Raw genomic sequence first — 15,767 nt, 5'->3', positions numbered from 1 at the left:
ATATATATAGAGAGAGAGAGAGACATAAGGAGATAGATAGAGAGAGAGAGACATAAGGAGATAGAGAGAGAGACATAAGGATATATATATATATAGAGAGAGAGAGAGACATAAGGAGAGAGAGAGAGAGAGAGAGAGGGAGGCATAAGGATATATATAGAGAGAGACAGAGACATAAGGAGATAGAGAGAGAGACATGCATATATATTATTCCTTAATTGGAATTCATTTTTGAGATGAGCATTATATATATTAATTTTTTTTTATTTCGGACTATTATTCTCATCTTTATTAGTTGTTGTTTTTCACCATGTTTTGGCCAACTATTCCTCTGGCCTTCGTCAGGGGTGGTAACCATGACGTGATAGGAACTCCGAATCTCCTGACTGCATCCACTGCAATCACTGCCTTCCGTAGTTGCTGTCGTCTCACCACGTTTTGGCTAAGTAACCCTCTGGCTGACTTTGGGTAGGATTGAAACCACTATCTTCAGTTCTCACCTGGAACCATAGAGATTTAATGTCTCTATCAACTGCGCCACGGGCCCTGAAGGGCGATCAAGGTTGAACTTTTTGGTCTTATAAATTCATGTTTATTTATTATCTTCTGTGATCGGGTCCATAAGAAAAAGATGAGGATAATAGTCTGCAATAAAACAAAATTAATAAAACAATACTCATCTCAATAATGAATTCCAATTATATGTACCATTCGGTACGGTTCCAGGTGAGAATTGTCTGAAGATAGCGGTTTCAATCCTGCCCAAAGCTTACTTGACCAAAATGTGGTGAGACGACGAGAACTATGGAAGGCAGTAATTGCAATGGATGCAGTCAAGAGATTCAGAGTTCCTATCCGTCGCGGTTACCACCTGACGAAGGCCAGAGCAATAGTTGGCCAATACGTCATGAAACAGCAAAGAAAAAGATAAGGATATTGGTCTGCAATAAATAAAATTAATAAAATAATAATAATTGTCAATTGTGGTTTTGAATTTTTGAGATGAGAATTTATAATTCACATTATTTGAATTATTCAGACTACTGTTCTCATCATTTACACAATGTTTCGACCGATGCAACCTCTGATCAAGGGTGTCTTGTTCACCTCAGGAATCTCTGTCGAGCTTGGGAATCTGCACAGAATTTCCAACATGGGGTAGCATGTTCCTATTCTGTCAGCCATGATCGGATCTCAAGTAAGTCACAATTGTATTCTTAGTATCACCCATACGTCATATTCGTATTATCCGGATTATTCAAACTTAAATTAATTAAATAAATAATCAAATTAGTTATGCAGCCTCTCGTAAATGAATAAACTTTCTCTCCGATTAAATCTTAGAAACTGAGCAAGTCTCTATAGTCGTATTATTTGGATTCTTCGGTCTACTGTTCTCTCATCTTGAGTGTCATTTTCACGTTTCAATTGATGTAATCTCCAATTTTCTTCAACTTGAGAATGTTTCTGCCAAACTTGGGAATCTAGACAGAATTTTGAACAGAATCCGTTATTTACTTCATGGGGGTAGCATGCTCTCATCCAGTCAGCCATGACTGGATAGAGGTCCTAAGTAATTTGCAATTGTATTTATCGGTCGTCCACACTGAGGATTGAACCTTTAACCTTCACAAGCAAAATCACTTTTAAAATTGATTTTTTTTACTGCACCATGGGTCCTTGCATACAAATTTTAGGAACCTTAAACCTACCACTTCTCTTTTACTCCGAGGCATTACCTTCACCATAACACCAAAATGAAGAAAAGAGAAAAAAATTTCACGGATCGAACTTTCTACCCTGATGAAGCTATTTATTTGCGAAATATTGGCAAAAAAAAAAAAAAAAGATTTTATCATTACATTCAACACTTAAAGGTTTTTTCAAATTTTTTGTTTACACACACACACACACACACACACACACATATATATATATATATATATATATATATATATATATATATTTTTTTTTTATTCAAAAACTTTAATTTTTGGTTATTGCCAGTCTTGGCTTTTTTTCTCTCCTCAAAATTTAAAAAGGTCTGTAACCTTTTTAATTTTTGTATTTTTAATTGTTCTTGACTGATATAATCAAATATGATTGAACCGGTTTGCACATCGTTGCAAGATATGACTGTATTTACATAAAGAATAAAAACTATAATTTGCTCTCTTTGATTGAGCACTATCAACGACTCTTGTTGACATTCAATTATTCTTAATTTTTAGATATTTTTCTACCTGAAATAAATAAATAAATAAATAAATATTTATATATATTTTGTTGTTTACTTATTACTGTATATATCATGTAATATTTATAATTAATGGTTCCCATATCGTGTTAAATTCTGTGTTAGGTTTACTTAGTAATTTATCGTTGCACAACTGCTTTTTTGAGTCTTACTCTCTGCTGTTCTTCTTCATCTATAATTTTGGTACTTGTACAGTTTAGTCAAGACATTAAAAAATTAAAATATTGAAAAAAGTTTAAATTGTACGTATCCGTTATGGAACGAAGTTCTCCGGAAAAAAAATTTCATCAAGTAGTTTTTTTTTTTATTTATTTATTTTTTTTCACAGTGAAAAAACAATTTATGATACCGAGCAAAATGTTCGATTTTTAGGAAGAAAAGCTAGTATTAAACATGGGAAGGGGTGTCAGCGCTTTAACTGGAGTTATCTCCCTTTAGCATTTCTAAAATTCAAACCATTTTTTTTTAAAATCCAAGATGGCCACTCTCATAAAAACGTGTTTTTCCGCTGAAAAAAAAAAAACAAAAAAAAACTACTTGATGAAATTAAGTGAAATTTTTTTTTGGAGAACTTTGTTTCATAACGGATACATACAATTTAAACTTTTTCCGATATTTTCATTTTTTAATGTCTTGACTAAACTGTACAAGTACCATAATTTTTACTTTGTCCCATAATTGTAGATGATTTTGTTTTTCCCTCCAGAAATGTTGTGAAAATGACACTCAAGATGAGAACAGTAGTCCGAAGAATCTAAATAATACGAATAACCAATCCATATCTCAAAAATTAAGTTTATATATTGACAAGTGTTGGAGGGCTTTTAGAAATGCAATGGAGACACTTTGCTTTATGATTCTTTTTTTTAATTTTTAGATTTTCCGTATAATCTTTTTTATATCAAAATCAAAAATATTAAAAAATTCCATAGTTGTTGTCACGAGCGCTTTCGATTCGTCGACGGATCATCTTCAGGTGTTGAAATGAAAGTGTGAAGGAGCGAAAATGAGAATTAAAAGTGAAAACTAAAATATACAGTAAACGGCGTTAGGTGACAGCAACAACTATGAGACTTTTATTAATATTTTGTCTCCGTTGCATTTAATAATATTTGCTTGAATGAAAAAATACTGCCTAAATATACCTATATATATACTAGCAAAAGTACCCGTCGTTAACTGAGTTCAAAAACAGCCTACAGAAAATGGACTCTGATTTAGGAAAGTATGATAGGTTATGAAAAGGAAGGGTTGTAAATTTGGGTTGAATTTGGGCGTATCAAAACCAAAGCAAAATATGATGAAAGTAAAAATAAAATAGATACACCCCATAATTTATTATACCATACCTGTTCACACTGAAATACTTATCACAATATTCTGTGGATCTATATTAAAAAACCTTGTTAAATTTTGTGACATATTTTAATTCTATGGAGGTCATGTGCGAACGAACACCCCATAATTTTATTATACCATATTTCTTCAAACTGAAACATAATTATCAAAGTATACTTACACAGAGAGATATGAAAAGTCTTTATTAAAGTTTGTGCCTATTTCCATTCTATGGAGGCCAGGCGCGAACGCAGACCCCACAATTTTATTATACCATCCCTATTTAAGTTAAAACATACTTATCAAAGTATTCTTATGTACATCTATATCAGAAACACTTGTAAACGTTTTTTTTTTTTTTTTAAATTTTTAAACTTTTTATTTCCATACTTTGTGGACCAGGAGTGAACGCAGACCCCACAATTTTAATGAACCACTATTCTGCCAGATCAAACATACCCATTCCTGTGTCTAGATATATCTTCTATCATTATATGTAATCAGTTTTTTAAAATAGTCAACCATATAGGAGCCTATTCGTGACCAGACACACACACACATACACACACAGACATTCAGCTTTATATTATAGATATATATATATATATATATATATACTCAAATCACCAAAAAATAAAATTACGGCTATTAACCAACTTGCTATGCTAGTGCTAACATATGGTTTTGGCATTATTGACTGGCCTCAAAAAGATATAAATTGGCTCGACACGAAGACAAGGAAAATGTTAACCTTGAATAGAGTAATTTATCGAAACCAATGCATGCCTCAGTTATACCTACCCAGGCGAGGAGGAGGTATGGGACTCTCGGAAGTTAACCATCAGCATAGAGATACAATTGTCAGCATAGGGCAGTACATGAAACGTTTCTCTAACCCAAACCTGATGAAAATTAAAGATCATCATAAGAACCGAGCAAGCAGTACAACATCCATAACACAACTTGCCACTTATTTTGGAAAGGACTATCTCACAAATGACGTAGAAGACCCAAACAAGCCTGCCACTGAAACAGCCCACAAAAGCCAGAAAAAAAATACACTAGCCAGTTCCATAGTATTAAAACAAAAGAATGAGCCAATGTTTAATTCTATTTATGCATAGTTTCAACATTCTGCATAATTGCGTAGTATTTAGTTTGAAAAAATTTTAGCACATGCACACGTGTGTATATAAGTGATCTTGTCTGTGTGTGTGTGTATCTGGAATGGTCTCTATCAAAGTTCAGTTAATTTTTGGTTTACAGACTTGAAATTTGATATATAGCAGATTTGAACCTGTGGAACAAATTCGATTTGGTTTTTAGCCGGTAAAAGTAGATGCTAAGGGGTCAACTTTATATGTGTATAGATGTATAAAAAAAAAATAATATATGATCCATTTTAAGCAAACAAACAGACCCTCTCTACCTTAACTTACAGACATATGGATGTGTGTGTGTGTGTGTGTGTGTGTGTGTGTGTGTGTGTGTGTGTGTGTATATAATTTTAACAGAAAAATATTTTGGTGAATAATCCTAGGAAGAATTTTGCTGTAGTTTGATGTTTGAAAATTCCATGAAAATATTTTGGTGTTTGATGATTCCAAGTAATATTGTTGAAATAAAAGTGTGAAGGAGCGAAAATGAGAATTAAAAATGGAAACTAAAATATACAGTAAACGGCATTAGGTGACAGCAACAACTATGGAACTTTTATTAATATTTTGTCTCCGTTGCATTTAATAATATTTGCTTGAATGAAAAAATGCTGCCTAAATATACCAATATATATATATATATATATATATATATATATATATACTTGTTTATTGTTATATAAACATGCTCACATCCTGCTGCTACAAATAGCCACTTGTTTCAATCAAACAACAGATATCATCAGGCAGCGACTTGACTATTCAAAAGTTCAATGAATAATGTTTGATTGAAAACAAGTGGCTATTTGTAGCAGCAGGATGTGAGCATGTTTATATAACAATAAACAAGTATTATCAGCTCTTTTTATTGAGCACTATCTAACAACCTCGTTGAATTCATTAGTCCATTACTTTTGAATATAAAAAAAAACCCGAGTATATATATATATATATATATATATTACAGATTAAGAATATTAAAAGATAATAACCAATGAAAATAACAAAGTTTGGCGCTTATACAGTTTAGTCAAGACATTAAAAAAATGAAAATATTGAAAAAAAGTTATATTGTTCGTACTCGTTATAGTTTGAAGTTCTCTGAAAAAAAAAATTCACTTAATTTCATCAAGTAGTTTTTATTTTACAGCGAAAAAACAATTTATGATACCGAGTAAAACGTTCGATTTTTAGGAAGAAAAGTTAGTAATAAAGATGGGGAGGGAGTGTCGGCACTTTAACTGGAGTTATCTCCCTTTGGCGTGTTCAACAAATTTCGTAATGGCTGACTTCAATGCGCTCTCATAAAAACGTGTTTTTCTGCTGTAAAATAAAAACTACTCGATCAAATTTAATGAAATTTTTTTTTCGGAGATCTTCAGTCCAAAACAGATACGTACAATATAATCTTTTTTTTTTTTTTTCAATATTTTCATTTTTTAATGTCTTGACTAAACTGCACAAGTACCTAAAGTTTTATCTTTATTTAAAAGGAACTTTTTTTTGTCACCTGATGAGATTGTTTAGTTATTTATAACTAATTGGACCGAAACATGATCATGTAGCGACGTTAAAATATTGTTCGTTTGAATTTAAATAAAAGTGTATATATATCTATATTTATCTCTATCTCTACTATTTGTATGTGAGTTCCCTATGGACTCAAAAACGACTGGTCCGATTTTTATGAAATTTCACACAAGGGTACTTTATGTGCCTGGCAGTGTTCTTAGATAGGTTTTGTATTGGAATGTCTTCAATAAGTATCGATAATCAAAATAATCTGAAAGGAGCAGCAGGCGATTTTGACCAGAGTTAACACCTTACACGGCCTAGCATCACAAGTACATTTGAGAAGTTTTATTACCACACAAGCCGAAAGGCCCAGTATATAAAATCAACAGTAGGTTTTTTGATATGACAGCGAACTGTTCAAAATGAATGCTTCTGTTTAGAACCCAATTGAAGCATGATACTTTATTTTTTCGTTTTAAACTTTAATTCTAGCCATTAAATATGAACATAAAAATAATTTTATAAAATTAATGGTAGGTTCTCTACAGTGCAATGTAGACTACAATATTGTGGATTAAGTAACTACAAAGAGGATTGAACAATGGATGACTTTACCGATTTGCATTACAGTAATATGGGTGGATTAAACATTTGTTGATCTTTATTCACTCGTGGACAACACTAGGTATCCTTGCTAGTGTGTGTATGTGTATGTATGTATACCTATCCTGCTTTGACAGAGTACAAAATAGGCTTCGTGGCTTAGTGGGGATGCCCTTTTCTCTTCCCTGCAACCTCTCTCCTGTGGGAGAGAGGTTGCGAGCCTGTCTTTGTTTTATCGTTACTTCCATGGCAAGTGCTCATCTGAGCTCCAATCTCTAGTGCCCCCTCGCTAATCTTTCACAATAAATACCCGTCTAGCTGAAACCACTGTCAAAAATTTTCCCCACTCTTTATCTGTGCCAAAACCAAAACGTAGATTCCATGAACAAAGCTTTTTTCTTAGAAGTACACTCCTGTGGAACTCTGTTCTGTTTGCCTGTTTCCCACCTGACTACAACCTGGATGTCTTCAAGTCAAACATAAACAAATTCCTGATGAACCACCCCCTTAAGTAAGACACTCTATCAAATCTCCAATACTAACGTACTGTACACGCAATAACCCTTATCCCCGAATGGCCTCCGGGCCTTGATAAGTGGTGACTATCTTGTAAAAAAAAAAACAAAAAAAAAAAATGAGAGAGAGGAAGCCTATTTGTTGTGTTTGCTTATCCAACTCTTGTCTTCATCTGATTCCATTCTATTTTCTATTCTGAGTGTTGGAAAATTCTTCACTATTAGAAAAGTTTTCCAACCTTTACTTGTGTTAATTAGGTATGAATAACCCTCTTTCTTGACTCAGTGTTTACTTTTCAGTCTAACTCGATGACAGGTAAGCAATCCATCCATCATTGATAGTTGGATAACAGGTAAGGTATGATTTAGGTACATGGCGTCAACACCATCAATGTCAATCCTTATAGTCTTGGTCTCTGCCACAGCGTAACTATATTTCCTTCCAAAAACAATTGAAACTTCAGTCTAAAACAAGTAATTATTTTGGTGTCTTGTGCAGTTTTCAAAAGATGTATTTTAGATCAAAACATGATTACGTTTTTATGTGTCATGTCAAAATATTGCAATAATTTATTTGACTACTAATGAGGTAGTTATTTAATTGCCACCCACATCGGCAATATTTGGCACAAGGCCTGGAAAGTGGGAACCCCGCAGACTCCCCTAAAGGAGGGGCACTCCTGCAATTTTAAAAATTGCCTTAGTAACCCCGTCAGCATTCCCCGGTCGGGGCGCCTCAGGCAGCAAGCAATAAACTTGCCCCACCGGAAAGCCCGGTGGCAAGGACTGGGAGGGTGGACCTCCTAGGTATTACCCAGGCGGTGTACCTCAGTCCAACAGGTGATGGGCCGGTTCACGGCCCCTCACCTGTTTGGCTGAGTGTCAAGTGACGAATCCTTGACGTGTACTACCCTGTCTCCCTGCAGCCGAAGCCGCTAGGAGACACATCCCATCATTTATAAACAATACTGCTAGGAACTGACAAATCAAATTCATGTTCTGCTATTAACCAACCAGAAGCCAGAATTGCTCCATAAATATTAAACCTTTACTGCTAGGAACTGATGAATCAAATTAATTCATGTTCTGTTACCAACCAATCAGAAACCAGAATTGCTCGATAAAAATTATACCTCTTTTTTTTTTTTTAGCAACCTTGCATATGTTTTCTTCATACCAACATGGGAAGAATCTTTTGCTCTGTGGCTACAAAAATTATAAAGTCAGCAACCTGAACAAAAGAACTGTCTACTGAGAACCAGTCACCTCCAGGACGTGTATAGAACAACTAATCATCGGAAACTGTTCTGAAACTAAACATGGCTTTCAACTCAAGATGATGAAAAATGATGAAAAGATCTACTAGAACTATTTTTGACAAACATGCAGAAAGTTGTTGAGATGCTTGAAAAAGTGGTAGCCAGTAGATGAGAGGTCTGGAGAGTATGGCGGATGAGGCAATTTCGTGGCTCAATTCGTTCAACTTCTGCAGGGTCAATTTAGCAACATGTGGTCGGACATAGTTGTGGAGGAGAATTGGGCCTTTTCTGTTGACTAATGCTAGGTTTAGTCGAAGTTTCTGATGCATTTCATCCATTTGTTGACAGTACTTTCTGCTATGGTTTCGCCTACATTAAAAAAAACTAATGGATGAGACCAGTCGCAGACCACCAAACAGTCAGCATGACTTTCTTTCGGTACAACTCTGGCGTGAATAAGCGTCATGGAGCTTCGTCGTAACCACTGAGCTGAGTGTCGCCGGTTGTCGTAAAGAACTCACTTTTCATCACAAGTCACAACTTTGTCGAGAAACGGGTTATTGCATAAAAGAAGGGATGATGACACTTCATAACAGCGTTTCTTTTGGTTGTCATTCAATTTATAAGGCACCCAATTATCAAGTTTTTTTGTCTTTCCAATCTCTCTCAAATGATTGGAAATCATTGTATACATTACGTCTAATTCAGAAGCAAGTTCTCAAACAGTTGTACATGGATTGGCTTCAACTAAGGCTCTTAATCGTTGTCAGCATCCGATGGCCGACCACTATACTCATCATCTATACTCATCATCTTCAAGACTCTCATCACCACCACGAAATTTCTTAAACCACCATTGTGCTGTGCGCTCAGTAGCGTTTCCTGGGCGAAATGCTTTGTTGATACCGCAAGCTGTTTCAGCAGCTTTTCGGCCTAGCTTGAATTGAAATAAGGAAGTTGTTTTTTTTTCATCTTGTATTCAACATTCTGTAATTTAAACGATTAGAAAGAGCGAAAAACGCTCTTTAAAATGATGTATAAAGTCAAGGTATTATAACGAAAATTTATTTTGAAATACATCATTTAAAATCAAAATTAAAAATTCCACAAGCACTTCTTTTTCAACCTAATATATATCTTTTCCTTATTGATTCGGTGAGTTAAAGGTTTTTTTTATTTTTTGATCCCCTGATTTATCGGAGAGGGACCTATGTTTTCAGTGACATCTGTGTCTATCTGTGCATCCGGACGATTGCCAGATAACTGTTCATTAGTTTTTGCTGAAATTTTGCCACAAATTGTATTTTATTCAATAGATGTGCACAGTAACAAAAAAAAAAAAAACTATTTTTGCAAAAATTCCCGTTGTGTCCCTAGGGGCTCAAAAGAGGTAAAAAAAAAAAAAAAATGCTCCAAAACAGGCAAAAATTACACGTTTTGCCCCATAACTTTTGATCCATCCATTAGTTTTTCTGAAACTTGGCCAAAATGTGAAGCCCATTATTCTTAATATAAATCCAATATGGGTGACCCTGGCAAAATTCTGGTTCGTGTCCCCAGAACTTTTAGTGCTAATAACACCCCTTTTTGTGGCTATTTTTTCATATTTCTCAACAAAAACTTGATATGTTTGACTATATAGTGGTTTTTCACGGTGGTCAACTCAAATATACATGTGTTAAGGCCTGAAACCGCACCATTTGTCCATTTATACTGGGATTCGGTGTTGCTAGGGGCTCAAGAGGTCAGAAATGCCCCAAAATGGCCAAAAATGACAGTTTTTGCCCCATAGTGTTTGATCCATCCCAAGATTTTCCTGAAACTTGGCGAAAATGTGGAGGCCATTGTTCTTAATATAAATTTAGTATGGGTGACCCTGGCAAAATTCTGGTTCGCATCCGTCTGGGACGTTTAGGGCTAAAAAAAACATGCCTTTTTGGAGCTCTTTTTTTCATATTACTCAAAAACTTGATATGTATGTCTATATAGTGGTTTTCCATGGTGCTGAATTCAAATATACATGTCGTAAGGCATGAAACTGCACCATTTGTCCATTTTCACTAGGATTCTGTGTTCCCAGGAGTTAAAATGGGGTAACAAATGCCCCAAAATTGCAAAAAATGACACTTTTAATCCCATAACTTTTGCCCCATCCATTAGATTTTTCTGAAACTTGGCGAAAATGTGAAGGCAACGTTGGCACTTCACACTTCTCAGATTCATCATTTCTTCACTATTTTTTGTGATGTCATTTCACATGCAGCACCAGAAGCTTTTTTTTAATTAACTAAGAATGCTGATCTAGTACTACTTATATATATATATATATATATATATATATATATATATATACACACATACATACATATACTTCTGAAAAGCTATAACAAGCATCTATATGAGTGCTTTGACCTTAGTTCCTGATTTCAAAAGGCGAAAAATTAAAAGATACATCTGCCTTACTTTTAATGCTAGGTTTATTTATGGTGTCTTTTACATTTAATAAAAACCCTTCCCAATACTTTTGCTGATGAGGAAACTTTGTTAAAAAAACACTATATGTAAAAATTATTGTCCGTAACTTGATGTCTACCACAATAAAAACATTGTTTTCCGAAACGATCGTACAAATTATTGATTTTGTTGTTCCTTCTTATGAAACGGATTTTTAATTTAATTATAATTTGATTTTTAAATTATCAATCACATTACTAAATATATATATATATATACTTCAGAATAAAATTATCTAACAATCAACTAGTATTGAAACCTATGATTATAACTCTTACAAAATATTATAGGCAGTAATATTCTATAAGTACTATCCCACCTAAATATATATATACGTGCACACACACACACACACACACACACACACACATATATATATATATATATATATATATATAGTGACACATATACTCGAGAGAGTAGAAGATCTGCTCAAACTAACTTTACAAAAAAACAAAACCTGCTTCTTTTTCTCTACAAAGGAAAGGAGGTTGGTTTCTTCTGGAGGAGAAAGTCTCATGGGAATATCAAATTCACAAGCAGACCCCAGTATACTTTGACGTTAGATTTTTGCAGTTGTTGCATGCAGGGAAGTAGTGACATCCTCTTACATGTAATGCCTAGTATTCCCAAAGAGACCTTGGGTTAGGGTTCAATCCCAGGGACTCTAAACAAGTTAGCCAGGAAGTAAATCCTTCAAGAACCCAATAGGGAAGGAAAGGGTTACAAAGCTGACTGACAAAAGAATCTACGCCTAAACTGGTCAAGTGATTGACCAGAAACTGACGTCGTTTTACATGACACTATCGTCAAAAATATTAATTAAAACGTTTCTCTTGAACTGTCATTCTTTACATTATTCTCGCGTTACCTACGCACAGTTCGAACATTTCAAGATACAACCGCCAGATACAAAGCGCGGCTCTATACAGACTTCTTTCTCCAAATTTACAACATGGCAAGAAAGAAGAAAAGGAAAAAAAAACAAAAAAAAAACAATACAATGAAGATGGAGTATACCTCTGAAATATATTTGTGATAAATTTCAAACAAATAAAATATTTGTTTATTTTCCTAATATTACGTTGTGATTTGGTTTCAAGCGCACTTGATGCGTATGTTATATAGGTCTATGCTATAAATATTTCTTTGTTTATATTTCGTCCTCACCATAAAGTAGCATCTCAATGAAGTTCTCCCCAAGTATTAGCACCCTCCCCTAAAATTTTCTTGATAACCCCCTTCCCACAGTGTCATCTCCTTCATTAAGTGCCTGAACGGCTCTTGTTTTAAGGACACTCAATGTTTAGACAAACTTCTTGGTTTGGCTTTCACTCCTGATCTGAAATGAAGCACATGCATCAAATCTGTTGCCAAGGTGGCTTGAAAAATAGTTGGATCATTCTACCGTGCCAGTCGATATCTTGCTGCTGATGCAATTACATCCTAGGATGGGGTACTGTTGTCACATCTGAGTACTCTTGACTTTAAAACAGACTTTGTAATCTAGTAGGTGATGCACTTTTCACTTTTCTGCAGCCTTTTTCCCCACACAAGAGACGTTGCGAGCCTGTCTCCGCTCTATGGCTATTTTCGTGGCAAGTGTTTGACTGAGCTCCAATCTATGATTCCCCCTTTCACCAATCTTTCACAAAAAAAACATTCATCTAGCCAAAATCACAATCAATAAATTCCCGCACTCTATCGTTGTTTAAACCTAAATGGGAATTCCATGAACAAGGCTTCTTTCCTAGAACTACCCGCCTTTGGAACTCTGTTCTGCTGGTCTGCTTTCCAGCTGACTACAATATTTACTTCAAGTCCAACTTAAACAAGATTCTATTGAACTGTCTTCGTAAATAATTTAATTATAACAAATTTCCACTACAAATGATTATTTTGCAACTGCCCCAATGACTACAATACACATATTAACCCTTATCCTTGAGTGTTATCTAGGCCTTGACATGTAACCTTTTTGTAAAAAAAAAAAAAACAAAAAAAAAAAATGCTACACCACCATGTAAAATCACGCTAATATTATGTTTTTTTTTTTTTTTAAATTTCTTTTCAGAAATGAAAGCGTCTGGAGCTGTTTTTACTTATTTATAATGTTCCGAATCCGTGGATCCCCTTATTTTCTCTCGGACAATCCCACCTCAATCTTTTTCATGCGGTGAGCAATCGGATCCACTCGGCAGTCAGCAAAGTTAGCTACACTGTTATCAGCATGTTCCGCGTTAGCGCTCCTCCGAACCCGAAATGACGGAAGGTCCATTGATGCGGTGCTCAACTCCTCACCACCAAAGATTCCTCCCCTCGCCCGTTAATTACAAGGGATTACGTTTATTTTTGTTTCCTTGTGTGTTATTGATCCCCCCTCCTCCTTGTCATCAACATTTTTTCCCTCCATGTGATCTTCCATATAACAACCAAATTTATTATTAAACTATTATCATCATCATCAGCAGCAGCAGTATTACTTTTTTGTTCAGTCTATGAAAGGTCCAGAGTATTATCATTATTATTAATGTATGAACAGGCATTTTGTGTTTTTTTACATATGTTATCACCTTTCACAGACATTTAAAAAAAAAAAAAAAAAAAAAATTTTAAACATATTTAGTAACATTTCTAACTTTCCAAACAATCTCTAGTACTACTAAAGGTCACTTTGCGTGTCTGTGAGTTCCTTCCTTCCTTATAAATACCAAAACGGCTGAGCTTATCTTTTGCTAATTTCACACAAAGGTAATTTATATGTCTGGCAGTGTTCTTAGATATGTTTTGTACAGAAATTCATTTGATAAGCATCGAAAATAGAAAAAAATCTGATTTTTAAAAATGCTTTCTCCCTTATTGATAAAAAAGAGTTTTTACAGGGAAATATTTCATTTTACACCAACCAAGGGAGATAATAAAATTTCAGCAAATCATTTCTCTTTAAAAAAAAAAACGGTACTTGTACAGTTTAGTCAAGACATTAAAAAATGAAAATATTGAAAAAAAAAGGTTACATTGCACGTATCCGTTATGGAATGAAGTTCTCTGAAAAAAAAAAATTCACTTAATTTCATCAAGTAGTTTTTTTTTTTTTTTTTACAGCGAAAAAACAATTTATGATACCAAGCAAAAGGTTCGGTCTTTAGGAAGAAAAGCTAGAATTAAAGATGGGGAGGGAGTATCGGCGCTTTACATGGAGTTATCTCCCCGTGGCGTGTTCTGCAAATTTCAAAATGCCTGACTTAAAGTTAAACGCGCTCTCATAAGAACGTGTTTTTCCGCTGTAAAAAAAAAAAATACTTGATCAAATTAAATGAATTTTTTTTTTCTTTTTTTTTCCGGAGATCTTCAGTCCAAAACAGATACGTACAATATAACTTTTTTCGATATTTTCATTTTTTAATGTCTTGATTAAACTGTACAAGTACCTAAAAAAACAAACATATTATTATAATCTGGCGATATAGCTTAGTGTAGAGCATTTGATTACAAATCGAACGATCCCCTGTTCAAGCCTGGGCATACCTCACCACTTTATTTTAATTTTCTCTTAATAATGTGTTCAATTTACGATAAAAGAAGAGGTACCATTTAAAATCGCCGCAAATCATTTCTTCGTTTGCATAGTTTGAAACTAAACCTTAATCAGAAGTGACTTTTCCAGGGCATTCATCGTCAAGCCCAAATATTAACTGACGTGATATTTTAAACAAACGCAGACAAAATTTGATGAACGACATTATTATTATTATTTTTTATCTTTTTATTTTTATTTATTTATTTTTATTTTTATTTTTTGCAAATTAATCCATCGGGCAAATTATTCCTCGTAATATATAATATTCAATAGAGGATTGATTCGATAATAATACATACACGATCTACATAAATTAAAATATCATGTTTATGTGTATCATACAACGAGGCAAGCCGAACTGCCAGCTTGTATGATGATGTTTGTCCATCGCTTGCAAAGATGACCATGATCATGCAATTGTTCTGTGGATTTGAAGATGGCTTGTTAGACCGATTCGAGCACTGAAGTATTTCCTGCATGTTGGACACTGGTGCGGTAATTCTGTATCAGCGATGTTGACGGCTCTGTTTTTCTAATGTCACGTTTTCTCTCGCATTCTTCATCACGTCCAGATTCAGCAATTATAGCCCCTTTATGAGTTGCGGCAGGCCAGGAACATCCGTCTTGGCTTAGTTTTCCCATGAGTTAGGATGTAATCCGAACTGTTTGTCCTTGAACCGTTTCTACTTTCCTCCTGCATGTCTTTTTTTCCTTTGGACAGTTAGCTGTAAAGGAGCTGCTTTGGGAGCCTTGAATCAGGCATGCAGCATATATGATCTGCCTGGTTGTGTACTGACGGAAGGTTTGACCAGGCTAGAACCTTACTGTTTGGTATCTTGTCCTGCCGCTTGATTTTTAACAATCTACAGAGACAGATCATACAGAAATGGTTCAGTTTCTTTGCATGTCCAAGTTTCACAAGCATACATGAGGATGGTAAGAATCACAGCTCGGTATACTTGAAGTTTGGTCTGCAGCTGAATTCCTCTCTGTTCCCACACAGTGGTTCTGACATCTAAAGGCAGCTCT

The 15,767-nt window shown here is 34.5% G+C and overlaps 1 protein-coding gene across 4 annotated transcripts in view; it reads left to right on the top strand.

Moving 5' to 3' along the window:
* LOC145266528 (uncharacterized) overlaps positions 1–13,625 on the top strand; it is a 91,629-nt gene extending 78,004 nt beyond the window's left edge. For 2 of the 4 annotated variants that reach the window (XM_080122288.1, XM_080122287.1), the window contains exon 10: positions 13,233–13,625. In XM_080122288.1, the coding sequence (XP_079978414.1) occupies positions 13,233–13,238 (6 nt within the window). In that variant the 3' untranslated portion in view covers positions 13,239–13,625. Of the gene's footprint in view, positions 1–8,536; positions 10,047–13,232 lie in introns of those variants that run through there. The other 2 variants (XM_080122286.1, XM_080122285.1) reach the window with 1 other exon arrangement.
* Positions 13,626–15,767: the final 2,142 nt, after the last annotated feature.

Source organism: Euprymna scolopes, chromosome 41, assembly GCF_053919585.1.
Source record: "Euprymna scolopes isolate OS-2025 chromosome 41, ASM5391958v1, whole genome shotgun sequence".
NCBI classification, from domain to species: Eukaryota; Metazoa; Mollusca; class Cephalopoda; order Sepiida; family Sepiolidae; genus Euprymna; species Euprymna scolopes.
The sequence above is the reverse complement of the archived record's forward strand: the minus strand, read 5'-3'. Positions and strand labels throughout refer to the sequence as shown.